This window comes from Rhinolophus ferrumequinum, chromosome 14 (assembly GCF_004115265.2).
Source record: "Rhinolophus ferrumequinum isolate MPI-CBG mRhiFer1 chromosome 14, mRhiFer1_v1.p, whole genome shotgun sequence".
Lineage (NCBI taxonomy): Eukaryota > Metazoa > Chordata > Mammalia > Chiroptera > Rhinolophidae > Rhinolophus > Rhinolophus ferrumequinum.
In genome coordinates, this window is record NC_046297.1 from 147,347 (window position 1) to 165,354 (window position 18,008).

An 18,008-nucleotide genomic window follows, 5' to 3' on the forward strand; every position below is an offset into this window, starting at 1 on the left:
GCACCGACTTTCAAAATGATGGTCCGATTCACATGTCTGCAGCTCAGCTGGAGCAGCCTTTCCCTTGGTCCGTCTCCACACCTGTCTCCGCCCATCAATCCTCTGCATTTTGGGGAGACCCATCTTTTTAAACCATGCACCCAATCCAGTCATGTCCGTGTTCAAGACCCTTTCACGGCTCCTCACTGACTTGGCGGTCACAGCCTTTCCTCAGCGGGCCCTGCTGGCCTCTGGAGCCCCCTCGCCGTCCCCCTTGAACCGGTGACCTTCAGCACCCGCCACGCATCACACTGTCTCCCCTGAAGGCTCCCACAAGGATTCTCTCTGGCCGGAAGGTCTCTCCATCCCCAGCCACAGCGTCACCTCTTCTGACAACAGCTCAGGACACGGCTTGTAAATTACCTTCTAAGAAGCCTTCACTGGCCCGTAGTCCTGGGTCAACCCTAAAGCAGTTGTAGTTCCCTGTCACAATCTACGGAGTTACCACTTTTCCTCCTTCTGGCTAACGTATAAATCCCTTGGGTGCCGCAGTATCTCCAGCACTTAGCACAGTGCCTGGCACAGAGTAAACAACTGGTAGCGCTCTGCTGGAAGGAAGGCAAGCTCTGTGTGTGTGGGCGAGGCACACCGGACTTTAACAGCCTCCTTCTCTCCCTAATCTCTAGGGTCTTCGACCCTGCAAGTCCCAAGAAGCTCTAGTGGTAGCCTCTGACAATATGTAAACTCTTTTTTGCTATATCAGGGTTGATATAAAATTATTCACGAATGACTGGTGATTTCTTTGACTTAGAAGTTAAGAGTGAAGACAAATCTGGAGTAGTGGTTCTTTGCTGGTTTCACCTAGAACATTGAAAGTCTGCATCAGCCGTTCTTCCCCCTTTCACCATAATTAAAATATGTAATATCTATAACATTTTATATGAAATTTCCAGGGATTCACATTTCCCAGGTTAAGAAACCTTGTACCAAAGGTTTCTGACATAACAAATCAAGGACAGAAATTTCCTGTGTAGCCCGTGACCGAGAAAGGGAGGGGATGTTTCTCTCATGGGATGTGAAATATAGATTATTTTCTTCACTGTAAAGGATAATTCCAAAAAAAAAACAACAACTGAGGATAATAATCTTTCATACATTCAGAGCAAGCAAATAATGATCTTTTCATTGGAATGTCTCTCCGAGTGTACTCTATTTCAAAGACATCGTCCCTTTCAGGTGTCATGGAACTGCCAGGAAAAACAAAAAGCAAGTAGAAATGTCAAGAGACAATTAGAATTAAGAGCAACACAAAAACTCAAAGACTGCCGAGCTCTTACAATCCATTCTAGTTTAAGTTAGTCCAGTACAGACGTAAGTTTTCAACATCAAGTTTGGAGAGGGAGCAGAGTGAGAGAGAGAGAGAGAGAAACCAGGCCGAGAGGGCCTCGGAGGCTGCAGATACCATTCCATGATTGCGACTTACACTTTTGAAAGAAAGGTCAAATGGTAAGTCTCCCTATGTGATTCTGGAGGAGCCCACAGCAGGGGCCCTGATCAAGTCTTTTTCCCACACTGGGATTTGATTTCCCCGTCTATATCATTTCCTTCAATGACTGACCTTTGGCCAAAGGGAGACAGGTGACCTCCACTCACACATAACCCAGGAGTCTCTGGTGTTTTGAAGCAATTTTTAAAAAGTTAGTCTCTTACTAATAACTTTCAGACAATCCAATTTTTGTTATAAGATAGGTTGTTCAAACAGTAACATAAACATGTTAAATTGCTTCTTGTCACCAAGAATGAACTACTGTAAAGATCCTGGGTTAGACAGGCATGGAAACAGACCTGGTGATGGACAACACTGCCTCTTCATGTCCCCCCTGCTCAGCAGGAGACACGGACTCTACTTCTGCAAGAAGCCAACCCGACAGAAGATATTTGGAAAACAACTTTCTATTCATCAATATGCCGGCCGCCCATAAATATGAAGTAATATTCATTTATTTATGCGTCATATATGGCATATGGTATCCACTGTAAATGATTAACATGTACTTGTTGAATAAATAAATGAATAATAGGTAATAAATGACTAATTTCTTAGAGGCTGCAATCTCAACTGGAATAACAGTTGTCAAGTTTGACATTCTGAATTTTCACTTGGAAACTATTTACAATTCAAAAAAAAAAAAATGAAAGAAAGAAAAGAAAGAAGCCCTGTGCCAGTCTCACGTCTGCATCTACGAACTTGAACCTGAGGGCAGTGTGGATGGAAAGGGGAAATTACTTATGTGGAGAGCAATACCCTTGGGCCTCCATGGGCAGATTTGTAATTATTCTGATTCATTGTTTTTAATCTAAAGGTGATTAAAAATGGGTTCCCAGAGAAGCTGAAAAATGAAATGAAGCCACTGCACCCATGAGTGAGTGAGCTGAGGGCGATGAGGTCCTGCTGGCTCAGCTCCCTTCCTGGCCCAGTTTGACTGAACAGCTACAGAAAGCTCTTGCTATTTAGTCTATTTTTCCCACTAAAAAAACCTTTTAAGATCAGAAAAGAGAATATAACATCCTATGCAGTAGACGCTGCTTTTTAAGCATTAGAAAGCTTTTCACATATAAATGCAGAACCATGAAATATACTGGGACAAGAAGAAATTCTTAATTTGAGTCTGTTAAAAGAAGGAAATCATCCACATTTACATCTTCACGTTATGTTTCATGGTTTTTAATTCACAGGGATAGACAAGTACCTTAAAAGAGAACCTGGGAAACTGTTTCATTGAGAGTCCAAAGCCAGACTTATCATTCCCTGTCCCCAGTGAGGAGTCATTCTGTTTCCTTACTTGGCAGGACGTGTCCGTGGCTTCGCCTGTCTAAGGTCAGCAAGCGTGCTCTAAGCCCCACGGTCGCCGCAGTGTCCTGCTGCACGCCTTTTCCCGCTAATCAGTGCCCCCCACCTGCAGCAATTGGTTAGCTAAGCACGGCTGACTGTGCTCCAGGGATGGCAGGAAGCCGTGCAGAGCCGCGTCCTTGCCTCAGAGTTCAGAATTTACATTTGGAGACAAAATGAACATGCTAATGAAATAAGCAGCCACAGTAACAGATGGCACTCCAGAAGTAAGTGATACATACCTCATGAAAGCAGACATTGTGTTGCAGAACTTTGGATAAAGATGGTCACGCCAGAGGAGAAGTTAGGGAACACACTGTCACGCTAACAGTCATCACTATTACTTAGTGGCAGATGCTTATACACGTATATCATTGCTAAACACTGCAAGGTGGGTCTTCACGTGGGCTCCACTTTACAGCCGGTGACATGAGGTTCAGTGAAGGGCAGGGCCCAGCCTCAGTCCTAGCTACATCCTGTAAGGATTACAGCTCGGCTCTTCATGGAGCCGGATGGATGGCCCTTGACACCTGGAAAGCGGTCCTGGGCAGGGGGAGGGGTGGGGCTATTTAGGGAGGGAGCACGGGTGAGCCCCAGGCTTGTTACTGAGCTGTGCCGGCTGCTGGACACTGCTGGGCCCTGGGATCAATGGGAAGCAAAGAGCCACGACTCCTGCCTTCCTGGAGTTTAGAGCAGGGCAGGTGAACATTAACCACACAAACACGGGACACACAGGACACTGCAGCTGGTCAGTGCCGCCGAGAAGACACACATGCCCCACCGAGAAGGCAGAGCGAGAAACGTGACGTCACTGGGAAGGCTTCTGGCACACACGTGGATCCAATGATATGAGCACGGAGACAAGCTAGAGAAGACCACGCTTTAGGTGGTAGCAACAATTGGTTACGGGGAAAGGGACGGGGGGCCGTGGGGAGGAGAAGAGAGCCAGAAAAAAAGGTCTCTGATGAAAACAATGCACACACACTGGAAGTATAGTAACCAAAGGCTCCCGGTAGTTATCTCCAGGTGGTGGGACTCAGGCATTTTTATGTTCTTTTTTTTTTTATCATTTCTACATTGTTTGAAATCTTTTTACAATAAGCATGAGTTACTCATATAATTCTTATTGTGGGGAAAGTATTTTCCTAAAGAAATTGCTTTTGAAAACCATTCATTTCAAAAGTGACACTGACTTCCAAGTTGTTTGTAACCTCCATTTATTTCAGGAATTCTGAAATCTTGAGGCATCACAGAGAAAAATAATTGTAATGCTCCCCAAACTGACTGTTCTTGAAAATAATCTAGATGCAAGAGAGGAAGCTTGCATGTGGTGGTGACAATCAAGAGAGTTAGGTGGGTTCACAGGACAAATCAGCCAGGGAGAAAGGACAGAACTGGTGCGTGCACTGGGCCTGGGAGCTGGGGAGGGACCTGTCCCAGAAGCGAGCACAGTACTTTAAAGAGATTGGGGTTAACAGTTCACTGGCTGGATTTCATCCACTTGGCAGACACTGGTGAGGTAAGAAAGAACATGCATTTGTGTGAATAAATAATTCACCTGGCTTTCTCAGTAGACAGTTTTTGTTTTGAAGTGTATTATGGCTGATGTGAAGAAACTGTTCTGTTACGATTAAAAGAGAATTCAAGTTCTTTATTGAAGGGAAGAGACGACAGCTAGAAAATAATTTTCTAGGTAAGATTAAAAGCACAAGGTTTGAAAGCAAAGGCCTTTAATACAAGTGATGAAAGGAAACAGTAAAACTCTGTGAGTGCTCTGAAGAACAATGGAGAAAATGCACCAAATGTAAAGTGATGGAAAGGAGGGCGGTGAGGGGACTGCGTCCAAAAGCAGATGAATTCAAGATAGAAAGGCAGGCTGGAGGCAGGGAAAATGTGCCAAGAATGGAAATAATGTCCACAGAGAAAAGGAATAGCACTTCTACATTGTAGCAACTCCCACAGTGTGAAAATCCTACATAATGGATATAAAAAGAGAAGAGATAACGGCAGCAATTAAGGCAATTACCTCTATAGTGTACATCCAAATATAGTCTCCTGCTGGAGAGTTAACCACCTTTTCATCAAGAATAATATACCAGGGGGTGGCCGGTTAGCTCAGTTGGTTAGAGTGTGGTGCTAATAGGACCGAGGTTGCCAGTTTGATCCCTGCATGGGCCACTGTGAGCTGCACCCTGCTTAAAAAAAAAATTATATGCATGTGTGTGTGTGTGTGTATATACATATACATATATATGTGTGTGTGTGTACACACACACACATGCACACACACACACACATACCTGAAAGTGAATTTCAAAACTGGCCTTGGAATGTTTTGATTTCTGATATACAAAATAAAGAGCTAAAAACCTACTGAGGTGGCATGACAATGGGAAGAGTGGGCTTTGTCTCAGATAACACTGAGAGAATCCAAGGCCCTTACACGTACTCTGTGCGACCTTGGGAAAGTTACTTAACTTCCTGTATCCTTAATGGTAGGCTGTGAATGATAGAAACTTTTTAATTTGGTTTTTGGGAAGAGCAAATAAGATGGTGTAAGTGCCTGGCACACAGTCATTAGTAAATTTATTTCCCTGTTCAATTAGAAATAAAACATTTCCTTTAGAAATTACATACTTTTTAGAAATTACATATGAATGCCTTGACACAATATTTGGCCTCTCTACCATCTTCGTCAGAGAAAATCTTCCCCCGCCCCATAAGTTATAACTAAGGAGAAACCGTTTCCATGTCACTTGAAACAATTCTCCTTAAAATTCTTTCCTTTCCAAGTCCCTAACACTGTGCTAATCTTTGTAATCATACAGCGGGTTTCTGTTTGTTGCTCCATCTTACAGAGGGTTTCTGCTTGTTGCTCCGTCTCTCTTCCTGCAGGGGAGGGCACCCCGCCCTCCAACCCACGCTGCAAACTGTGGAGTAGCCTGACCTAGGGGGACCGTGGGGTACTAGGAAATGCCTTCCCAGCAAAGAAAAGATATTTGGCAGTAGCTCTCAGGAAACAGCCTGTTTTTTTCTCTCCACATCTTTATGAGCTGGAGATGCTCAAAGAAATTACATGGATTTCAGAAATGACTGAAGTGAAAGGCACACCCAAAACTGAGTGAATGCTGAGGGAGTCTGATAGCCACGGGTGAATACTAATGGACCAACAGAATCAATAACTGCAGAGCTGGTTTCTGACTGGGGCGAGTCCTGGTAAGACGGTGGACTTGTTTTCAGTCTTTAACAGCATGGCCCGAGGCGCCCAAATAGGGTACAGTCAATGGTGTTTACCTTGGCCACACACACAGTCTAATTTTTAAATTCTTAGTACATACGGATAATGTACTATGTGAGAGTGCACAGAGTATCCCAGCTACATGGAGATCGTGCAGAAAGACTGAAGGAGCAGGGCCAGACATTACTCACTGAGTCTGCCTAAGTTTGGCGGCCCCTGAAGACAGAGACCTGGCAGGACCACAAGGAGCAAAGAAGTGGCTTTCCAGGCATGACTGTGGTAGCTGGAGCCCAGAGAACAGGACCTGGGGACAGACGGCCCCGTGGTCAGCACCCTGGACAGCACAGCGGACCGGCCGCCCGTTACACCAGAGCGCTGGCTTCTGTCTCTGCCTCGATTGAGCTTCAGATTTCCTGAGCGATCCCACAAGCAGCAGGAAGTCTGGAGTTAAGCCCCCGCACCCGACCCCCCTCCTCTGGGGAGGCAGATCGTCTTCCTCTAAAACCTGAGACCTGAGAGGGGAAGGGGAAGTCTCTGAGGCTGAGGAGGCTATTTGATCTGCAGGAGCCTCAGGTTTTCCTTGCCCAGCATCTGTCCCTCGTATTCTGATGACAGCATATGGTTCCCTTTCATGTTACGTTTTCCTGAAAACAGTGATTTCTCAGTGATGTGCACGAGAGCCAAGCTAGGTTAACATCATTCAAGCCCAGAACTTTGCTGGGACCACTGGAAAGGACAGCAGTCTCTCGGAGAGCTTGCTAGGCTGGTGACGGGAGGGTCACCCACCACGACAGCCGACAGGAAAGAGGAGAGCGAGGGGGCAGGCACGTTCCTTGCGTGCCATGTGAGGGCCTGTAAGTCAGCTGCGTATGTATCTGCCAGGCACAGCCCGCAAGCACAGCCTACTACACGATCTGCTGGGACCTCTGCCACATGGGGCCTGGGAGAAGCCAAGGAAAACATGTCCAAAGGATGTCAGCTCTCCTCCCCAGCTCCATCGCCCCTGTGGCCCCGCCTCACTTGGCAAAAGCATCTGAAGGAAAGTCGGCCACCGGGGCCAGTTCAATGGCACCTCCCTCCGGAAAACAGTGCACATGTGCTGGCCTTGTCTGCATATGCGCCAGAAGACACGTAATCCTGGACAGGCCGGCCCTGGCCGGGTCCCTCCAGCTAAGTCCTGACATGGAGTTGTCTGCCAGCTTGCTGGTGGCCAGCTGGGGCCTGACCTGAGTGCCTGGAGCACTCCTGCCGGGGCCTGTCACCCCAGCTGGCCTGCCCCATGTCAGCCTGAGATACTCTGGACTTGCCGTACAGTGACACCACCTCCCTCTCCTGTGTACCGTGGTCATGCCACACTCAGCCCAGCTCCTGGGGCTGTGGGGTGGGGGCCTGAACTGTTCTCCAGGCGCTAAGGGCTTGGTCGCTGCCGCCTTCCAGCTGAAGGTGGCAGAGGCCACGTGAACAGGGACACGCCCCGTGCCCACCACTGGACTTGCAATGAGTTTCTGTCACCATGCGGTGCAGGCCGTGCTACAGGCTCTTGGGACCAACCGACTGCTTTCTCTTCCTCTGCCCACAAACTGCCTACTTGAGCAGCGCAATGGGGGTGACTCAAAAGACAAAGTGCTTTGTCAACCAACTCATCGCACTTCAGAATTTAACTGTCATTCACAAATACAAGATGAACAACCTTTTCTGTTTCAGAAGGAACAAAATTCTGCCATGGGGAATAACCCTTCCCTTTGATATTCTTACCCTTTGATTACTATGTCATCATTGGTGCATAAGACCTGTCTTCAAATATTAGAAAGATTTGTCAGAAACTATCCATATTCTGCATAGTGCTGAGGAACAAAACTAAGAAAAGTAAGTGAAAGTTTAGAGAGAAAATTTCAGTTTCGTTTAGGAAAGATTTGTAAACTTTCGGAGTGAGCTCAAGATGGACTGTGCTCTTTCAGTCGGTGGTGACGTTTCTGTTGCTCTGGCATATGTCAGTGATTTAACAAGAGCTGGGTCCAAGTTCCAGCACCCAGCACCCACAGTTACTTGAGCCTGGAGAGAGGAACGCTTGGCTTGCAGACTTCAGGCGTCCACCTGTCACCACAGCCCCCTGCAGGCCGTGGGAACACCTCTGGTTCCCTGAGACAACAGCAGCACTGCCACCTCGTCTGCCACCGGGCCATGCTAGCAATCGGGGACTCCAGAGGGCAGCACACTGAGAGAACCGTTTCTGGTCTCCAGGGCACCCATCCCCTGCCGGTGCTGTGGTTAAACATAAGGGTCTGTGCTACCTTCTTCGTGTTTTTCTTAACTGACTGCGTAATGCACACAAGCTGGTTTTCTGATAAGTGATGGTACTCGAGCTGAACCACAGATGTTTCCTCTTGACTCAACACTCTTCCTTTTATGTTCCTGCTCTCTAACTGGTGTGATGGTTTCGATTTGTAAGCTACCAAACAAAGCTTTACGTTAATTTTTTTGCTAGTCTTTTCTTTCAAACTTAAATTTTAAGGTCTTTAAGCATTCTTTCATAAACAGTAAAATTTTTACAAAATTTGAGGGAAAAAATGTGTTTAAAAAAGCTTTAATGGCGCTGCAGTAAGGCTAATTGAAATGACTGAGAGAGTAACATACTTTTTTTTAAATAAAAGAAAGGATAGGCATATTTGACCCAGAGAGAAGATACCTAATTTTGCAACTCTGACCATCAATATTGCTCCAAACTGAGGTACTGTTAAACGTTACTAAAACTCCATGAAGTGGAAATAACCATCTGTCATGCAGGGCGGCCTGCGGAGTCTCTGCTCCCGCTCCCCACATGAGAACGCAGGATATGGTGAGGCCAAAAAGGAACACCCACGGAGCCATAGGTAGGGGAGTCATACCACTATATTATCGCTGGCAGCTGGGTTGGAGACACAGGAAGCAGGAGCCACACTGTCGGCAACCTGCCGTCCACTTCTTTGCAATCTGCAACCCACACTCTGCCGTGCTAACTGCAATCCATGCTTGCCAGCCACCATCTTCTTGCTAGCCCCCATCTTCCATTAGCCTAGCCACGGCAATTATATTAGTGCCAATGGCTCACTGGTTACAGCTGACGGCCAACCAGCCACAGCTGATGGCCATCCAATCACAGTTGATGGCCATTTACTACCTGAACCAGCACCTTTCTATGTGAGGCCGAGAGCCTGGAAACTGCTCTCTGGGGCTCTGTCCCCACACCATCACACAAGGGAGTCCGAGCTTCTCCATTCCTACAAAAGAGCCTCGGCTCTGTCCCCGGGCTCATTTCTCAGGATGATCCACAGTGATCTGAGGACTCGGCTGACATGGGCCGTTCTCTTCTGCCTCTGCCCCGGAAGCCTGTCTCGCGTCCAGCCAGAGTGACGCAGAGACCATGCTCCCTGGCCTGCATGCTTTAAAGGGTCCCTGTAGGTTAGGTGGAGGCACTTCTGCAATCTCCTAATGCAGAGTCCTTCTTGTCTGGTTCATTCTTTCCAGATCTTTCCCCACCTACTCTCAGCCTCACAGCTGATATTTTGACAGGCTCCCATTCTCCTGTGCATCTAGGTCTTTCGCCTCCGATGGGAATACGCCCCCATCTCTTCATTTACCTAATTGCTTTCTACTCTACCATAAAGACTCAGCTCCTGGCTACCTAATCCTGCGAAACTGAGCTAAAACTCCAATCCCGCAGTGCCGTAGCCTCAGTCCCAGCATTTGTGATGTCATTTAGAGATGACCGGGGGTGGGTCTGCTGCCCTTGAACTGTCAGCTGGCCCCAGCACTTACCAGGGACCTGATTGCCTGGACTTAAACAGAATAGAACGTCTGACACTGTCATCTGCTAACACTGCTCTGACAACAAAACCCGAAGCCACATATTTCACAGGAATCCGAAACCCTAAGAGAAGACAAGAAACTTACCAAATAGTCTTTTTAAAATATGCATCTTCTTGAGTAAAGTGAATTTAATTTTTCACTGTTTCTTACTAGCTTGTTGCAAATGCCTGCACGGATGTAGCCCCAGAACGTTTTCCTGGCATGCCTGCTCTCTGACGGGGACCACGTCCACGCTCTGCCTAAAGGGACACAGTGACTACTCCAGCAACAGACATAGCCCTGTGCATGGCTGGCACGGCCCGTTTCCACATTAGAGTTCTGTGAGCACGACTGGCACAAATAACGTGATTTGGTTCGCTACCCAAGTCAAACAGCCACACGTTTCTACCATCCTACATCCTACATTCCTATGTTTTATGTGACGTGTAGTAAGAACACAACAGAACCTGTATCAAAGCTGTGCTAATGCAGGACAGTCTGCACAAGGACAGTAAATGGAACAGACAATCGCCGGGTGCACCGGTCACTCCGAGGACGCTCTGGGTCCTGCGCTTGCAGGTGCCGGTGACGGAGCGAGCAGTGGGAACTGGCCGACTGCTGTAAGAAGAGTGGCCCGAGGACCGGTGTTACATGCAGCACACTGAGCGGAAACCTAAGGAACGAGGCAGGACTCGACTTGCTTATTAAAGACTGATCAGAATGAGTTGTCCATGTGTTTGTTTCACATTTGCACACTCTGAAACACCGTTAGGAGCACATCCGACACAAGAGTAGTGTTTTCCGGCTGGTACTCGTTTTCAGAGCACGGCAGTTGTCACAGAGGGGGCGACTCAGAAGTGAGCCCCAGAGCACGACAGGTGTGCCCATACCTCCTACCTCGCAGTGATGTGTACTCGCTCCCACGCCCCCTGGGGCACAGAACCCGGGATGAAAGCTCCTTACTTGGTGTTGTGGGTATCAATGGTGTGGAAGAGCGTGTGTAATTCTTCTCCACTCAGAAGCCCATCGGCAAAGTAGGCCTTGAATTCTTCAAAGGACAGTTTTCCATCATCTGAAATGTTAAGGACAAGCAGAAGAGATCATTTTAATCTGGACACTCTTTTACCTTGTAATTTTTAAAACTGCGCAAATGCTTGTGTAGGTTTATTTGTGTATGTACACACACGTATTCAAGAAGAAAGAACAACTCGAGGTGTGAACAAGAAAAATCACTTACTATGTCTTCATAGCACATAGACTACAGATGTATTCACCCTGATGAAACATGTCTGTGTGGTTTGGGGTATTTTGGGTTCAGTTATTCACACAGCAAACACATTTAACAAGCAATGTAACTGGCCATATCAAAAAGATATCCACACAACCGAAGAAAAGCTCAAGACAGTCAATTATTTAGGAGTTCTGCCTTCATATACATGACCTCACAGACTGCAGAATAAATAACAGATGTTTTACAACTGCACACGGATGACTAGACGTTACCATGTGGCTGTCAGAATTGTCACGATAGCCCAACACAGGTGTGCAGTCCTTTCTTCTTTAAACAAACAAGGCACTTCTTAAGCCAAACAAATTTTACCTCTTGTGAGACACACAAGTCTAATACAGAGGGGCGTCTAGTAGGAGAGACGATGCACAGACGTGGGCCCACGTATGACACACACGGGACACAGTGAATGCCATCAGAGACACGCTCGGGACCCTGTGGTATACGGGACCCGACAAGAATGCTAAGCAAAAGGAAGCTCAGTAGCTATATTAACTTCAAACAAAATAGACTTCAAAACAAGGAAAATGATCAGGGATAAAGAGGGGGATTGCCTAATTATAAAGGGGTCAATTCTCCCAGATGACAATAATTCCAAGTGTGTATGCACCTAACAACAGAGCATCAAAGTACATGAGGCAAATACTGACAGACATGAGAAGGGAAATAGACAAACCACCTACTATAGCTGGAGACTTCAACACTCCTCTTAGTAGCCGATGGAGTCGACTGAAGAGTTCAGGGGACCCCAAGGAGGGATCCGCATGGGACAGAAAGCTTAGCTGTGTTAGAAATGTTTGCACCAGCCTCAGTGGAGGGAGGGAGGGAGGCGACTGGAAATGAGTGGTCTGCACTAAGGGATAGGGGCCGTGCTGAGCAGGACTCGGTGGTTGGTGACGTCCCCAGGGGTGTCTGTGACACAGCCTGGGCTGTACATGTGTGCTGGGGTGACAGTGTGTAAATGGTGGCTCTCACTGTTGGAGGGAGAGGTTATGAGAGCAAAGGGAGGAGGTGCAGTGACCGCAGGGTGACAGTGTACACTCTGAGTGTCAGTGTGAACTCACGTTTCCTGAAGCAGGGACACACGGGCACACAGACGCAGCTACGGACATGTGCACGCGCACGCCTGCCTCAGATTCACACGTGCTTCCCTCTCCATCAGCTAAGGGAGCTCAAAAGCAGCGATGACACCGCAGTAGCGATGAGCATGTGTATCACCCACATCTTGGTTTCCAATACCATCCCCCAAGAGCAAAGGTCAGGGCTCCTTGGAGAAGCAGCTGATTGGAGGATGGAGGCAGCAATTATAGCAGATGGGCCTGAAAATTTTATGGAGCCAGAAAGTAAGGAAGCGCTGCAAAGCTCTCCATGCCAGTATTGATTAGAGTGTAGAATTGTTTTCTAATTTGTATTCTGTCCCGTCTAGAGTCTGAACTTACATCTGACTGCAGGGTACAAGCTCAGCCATAATGCTGCATGCGTCCTGCATCCAGAGGGAATAAAGAAGATGAGTATGTTGCAAAGAGAAAGGGAAAGAACGCAGAGTCTGGGTCCCAGAGAACGCTGGAGGTAGAAGCCCGTGTTAGGCAGACAGCTGCATATCGGCCACGGGACCAGGCTCTGATGCCGGGGCCATTGGCTGCCCATGGCAGCCAGACCGTGGCCTCAGTGATTTAAATCTGGATTTTCTGTTTCTTTCTGTGACAACCGATATGCCCAGCTCTGTAAAGATAAGAATTTTCACACTTTTCTGCTTTTGGCAGAAAAGCAACACACTTACGAGGGTGAAACTGCTTTCCAATTTTAGAAAAAAAAACTGTACTGTGGAAATAGAACATTTGTTTTCCCTTATTTTGTTAAAAAGGCTTTAGTCAGAACTTGCAGTCACACCTTCCTACACAGTGCATAGGTAATAAGCCGCTTCTTCCAATAGGGTCATTGTTGGGGCACAGGGGTGCAGGTGTGCGCACATGTGTGTGTGTGTGCACATATGTATGTGTGCACACGTGTGCGGGCATGTGTGTGTGCGTGCATGTATGAGTGTGTGCATGCATGTGTGTGCGATGGATCCCCCTTACTAGTAAGATTTTGTGTTAACTCTTAAGCAAATTTTACAAATGCCAGTGCATCATTTCCATTTTCATTCAACCTGCATATGACCGAGCTTCCTCAGGAGCCACATTTCTAGGTTTCACTCTGCTCTTTGGGTCAGAGCGCTCACATCTCCTGGAAGCAATCCTATGTTGAGGTTCACCTTTCAGTTTAGGACCCTAGACTGCAAGTTAAAAACAAGAACCCAAACCAAACACCGGTCCAAGACGCCACATTAGAGCCGATCACTACTCATGTGTTTTCTCCCATTCCTGCAGCTTCATTCATGGCAGACAGATCCCAAAAGCTACATGTACTCTGGCGCTAGCTACTATCATACTGCGGATGGCCTCGTACTCCGCTGTCATTCCAGCAGCAGTTCTGCAGTCCAGGGGTTGTCATACGAGGGTCTGTCCCCCAGAGAACAAGTACACTGGGCAGCTGGTTGTTTGCAGACACAGAATGTGAGGGACAAATGTAGGGGGAATTTATGCCGGTATCTTCTCACTTACATTCGATTACCCACTTCGTTTCCCAATTGTGCATGTATGGTAAACAGTCGTTTTCCCCCCACTAAACTCCACTGAAACAGAAATGACTGGAATGTCACCAACTGACTCCGACAGCCAAGGCAGCACAACACAAAAAGAGCTCAAGCTCTGCGTAACAGTGACAATATGCACCCCAACAGCAGCACCCCGAGCTCGTGCCAGGCACTGCCCCGGGGACCTGGTGTATCAACCTCGTGTATTGTTCATAATAACCCACGGTAGGGGTAGACGTCCTTATCTCCACGGGCTGGAGGAGAAACCTGAGGTGCCGTCTGCTACTTGCCCAGCGCCACAAAGCTACGAGGTGGCACAGCTGCCTGGCTCTGCCCTCCCTTCGCGTCCGTCACAGTGAGAACGAGAGAGAAGAGAAGCAGGACAAACGGCGGGAGCGAGTGGGCAGATGGAAAGGAATGGGAACTGGGGTGGAATGTCCTTCCTCCTTCCCGATTCATTAAGTGGGCATCCACGGGGCACCTCTGCTGGCTGCAGAGGTGTTATGCAGTGGCTACCTTAGCATAAGCTCCGTGCCCTGGAGGCATGTCTGGCCTGAGGCTGAGTCTCCAGTTCTCCCCTGAGGACCATGCTCCAGGCAGCCAAGTGTGGAGAGCAGGGCAGCGGGCGCAGGGGCAGGGGAACCTCCCCAGACAAGGGCCCCGAGCAAGGGTGGAGCTGGCTGAGAGCGGTCAGCGCAGGGATCAGCCCGCAGAGGGTGTCAGAGAAGGAGCCCAAGTGCTCCCAGGGGTGCAGACGTGGGTGAGCATCAGGCAGGCAGCTCTTGGGCCCTGGGATGGGAGCACGGAGGAGGCGGGAGAGGAAACGTGGGGCCGAGCATAACTGCCCGGGGCTCCTGGTGCCCGTGTGCCCCCCACAGAGCATGGTACGGGGCGGCCACAAAGCCCCCCTCAGGTGAGCTGGTGTTATTGTGGCCGCAGGTCATGACGGGGGGCTGCCAAAGAGGAAAGCTCCGAAGGAAAGAAGAGAGACGGACACAGAGGTGACAGTGGCCCTCAGCCAGAGCCTCGGGCCCAAGGAAGGGGTGTGGCCGAGAGAATTAGGAGCGGAGGGGGACACGAGGCATTCCTGAGGCGGTCCGCGGGGACAGACGGACTGCCCAGCGGGGTTTTCGGGCTGGATACTGCACATCTGCCTGACGAGCCAAGATGACGGAATCGCTGTCTGTCTTCAAAATCAGTCAGGTGGTGCAAGTGAAAACAAACACCCCTTTGAACTGATGACACACCAACCACTGCAACACAGTTTGCAAAAACATTTTGGTGCCCAGACACCGTTAAACAGTATCAAGACGTGGGACTCTGTTTCATTGCTCCTTCTGTTGTGTGGAAAGGCGTGTGGTACCATCAAGCTCCCCTTGGTCTGGCTGCTGATAGCAAACTGGACTATAACAGGTGTCTACACTGTCAGAGCTAGACTCTGCCCGTAGTCTCTCCTTACAGGTAAGAAACTGGATTTCAAGAAAAGGAAAGAACTCTTTTTATCATAAATATGTCAAGAAACACTTGTCAACGATATAGGTCTGTTGTGTACTTCTACTCCAACAGCACAATAAACTCAGCAAGCTCTGCGTGGGTATTCCATGGAACAAAATGTGAGGTGGAATAAGGAGTCAGGACACTGCGGGACAGCAGCACTGCAGGAAGGCAGCGCCTAAACTGCGTCCTTTTGGCAGAGCAGTCGTGCTTCCAGCTGCTCCTGTTTCTCTGTGTCTGTAGATGATCACGTCCAGCACACACTCCTGAAAGGGGAGCGCTGGGGCAGGAGCCGTGAGTGGGGAGGGCTCTGGGTGCGCCTGTGGGGGCCGTCTCAGAGTGTGGCCCCCCCCACGGCCATTACGGGAGGTCCCTGTGGAGAGCCTGGACTTCGGTGCCACACAGACCTGGGCTCAACTCTCAGCTCTGTATCTTATTAACACTAAGACATGCAGGCAAATGCCTGTTACGTAGTAGATACTCAACCAACAGAAGCTGTTATTCCTTTCTCATTAATTTAAAGCATAAGAAGGAAAAACCAGAGCTACGACAGCTCCTCACTTCACAGGCATAAATTCCATCTTCCTGCCAAATATAAATGCCTGTGTCAGCATCCCACGAGGGTCTGGACGTGCCATGAATGTGCCTAAAACTCCTCCTGGGACAAGAAGCTGACATTTTATGTGTCAACATCTTGAGTTCTCCCCTTTTCCATGTTATTCTTCCATATTATAAGGAGATCTAAAAGGTAAGTGACTAATTAACAGAAACTGTAGATTTTTGGTCTTACCATTTTTGTCTGCTCTCCTCAGTATCTGGAAAAGAAAAAGGAAACATTTTATCACCATTTTTTGTAAGTAATGCAGTAAGCATTATACTCACACATAATTTACCCATTATTACATAAAAGAATTTCCAATTAGAAATAAAGGTTTCCCAATTGAGATCTGTCTTCATAATAGTCAAAACCTGGAAACAGCCCAGATGCCCACAAACCAGTGAAGGGACACACAGTGGTGGGTGTGCCCACATGTGGTGGGCACCGTGAGTGCTGGAATGGAATCTGCTCCTGACACACAGCGACTGGGACAGGCGCCAAATAACTGTCCTAAGCAAGAAACCAGACACAAAAGAATACCAGCCATACGATTCCATGTCTACAAAAAGAACTAGAAAATGCAAAGCAATCTTCAGCAACAGAAACAGATCAGAGTGGCGCAGGGCATGGGGAAACTCTCTGGAGTGGCAGATCCTTTTCTTATCTTGATTGTGATAATGGTTTTGTGGGCGTAAAATATGTAAAAACTCATTAACTTTCACTTTCAATATGTGAGATTTACTGTAAGTCAATCATATCTCAATAGAACTGGGAATGAACAAAAAGCAAAAAGAGAAAAACCAATTGTGGGTAAATAGGTGTCCATACTGTAAGAGCTTCTGTGAATTATATTTTCTTGAACCGATTTTAAATTCTCTTTGGTGGCTATAAACCACTTAGTAATCCAGCATCTTTGGTAATGATTTCTAATTTGCGTCTGAGACAGCCATCGCTCCTCCACTCGGGGCCTGTGAGTCCCAGGGCTGGGCAGAGCCATTGGGCCTGGTGGACACGGGTCACATCTCCTGGCCACAGTGACTACTCGGCCCGAGCACAGTGAGCCAGTGAGTGACAGGCCCGAATGACAGTTCTGTCTGAGCTGCCAAGAGAGATACACTTTCTCTTTTGCTGATTTAGAATGTAGGAGGAGACAGGTGAGGAACTGCTGTCAGACTTTCTGCTGTTGCATAAGTCATGGCGGAACTGTGTCACCCAAAAGCAAGTGTTGAAGTCCTCGCCCCCAGGAACTGTGCCTGTGACCTTTGTTGGAAACAGGCTTTGCTGATGTAATCAAAGTCAGATAAGGTCTTACTGAATTGGGGTGGGTCTTAATCCCAGTGACCAATGACATTATAAGAAGAGACTCAGAGATGCAGACACAGAGAAGAAAGGCCCCCCCCCATGTGATGTTGGAGGCAGGTATGGAGGGGTGCAGCTGACAGCCATTGGAAGGGAGGACTGATGGCCACTCCGAGGCAGGAGAGGCACAGATTCTCCCCTGAGGTCCCCCCCTACCTTCATCTTACCCCTCTAGCCTCCAGAACGGAGAGGATGCCACCTGCATGGAGTACATTACTACAGCAGACCTAGACATTCATACAACGCATGTCCTGGAAACAAGCAACATTCAAGGACGCGGTATCCGGACCCTGAGAGAAACTGAACCCTGATGACACGCTCCGCCTTGACCAAGCCGTCCAGACTTTTCATTACAGGGAGCTATACATTATTACTTTTTTAAAATCTCAAGATAGTTTGGGTTATTTTTCTATTAGAAAAAAATCAAATGAGCCCTGATACTGTATACTGATAGAAAAAAATATGGGTAACATCTTACATAGTTACGAGGTCGGACAATTAAGTTCGTGAACTTGTTGCTAACCTTTTCTGATATCAAAGGGATTATTCATTATGAATTTGTACCAACTGGACAAACAGTAACCAAGTTTACTATTTATAAGTGCTGAAAAGACTGTGTGAAAAACTTAGACAACCTGAACTTTTCACCAACAATTCATGGCTCTTGCATCAGGACAATGCACCAGCTCACACAGCACTGTC

At 47.8% G+C, this 18,008-nt stretch overlaps 1 protein-coding gene across 5 annotated transcripts in view; it reads right to left on the reverse strand.

Annotated features, from left to right (window-relative positions):
* NECAB1 (N-terminal EF-hand calcium binding protein 1) overlaps positions 1-18,008 on the reverse strand; it is a 121,538-nt gene that overhangs the window by 57,412 nt on the left and 46,118 nt on the right. For all 5 annotated transcript variants that reach the window (XM_033125774.1, XM_033125773.1, XM_033125775.1 and 2 more), the window contains 2 exons: positions 16,140-16,164; positions 10,896-11,004 (listed from right to left, as the gene is read on the reverse strand). In XM_033125774.1, coding sequence (XP_032981665.1) covers positions 10,896-11,004; positions 16,140-16,164 — 134 coding nt within the window. The remainder of the gene's footprint in view (positions 1-10,895; positions 11,005-16,139; positions 16,165-18,008) is intronic.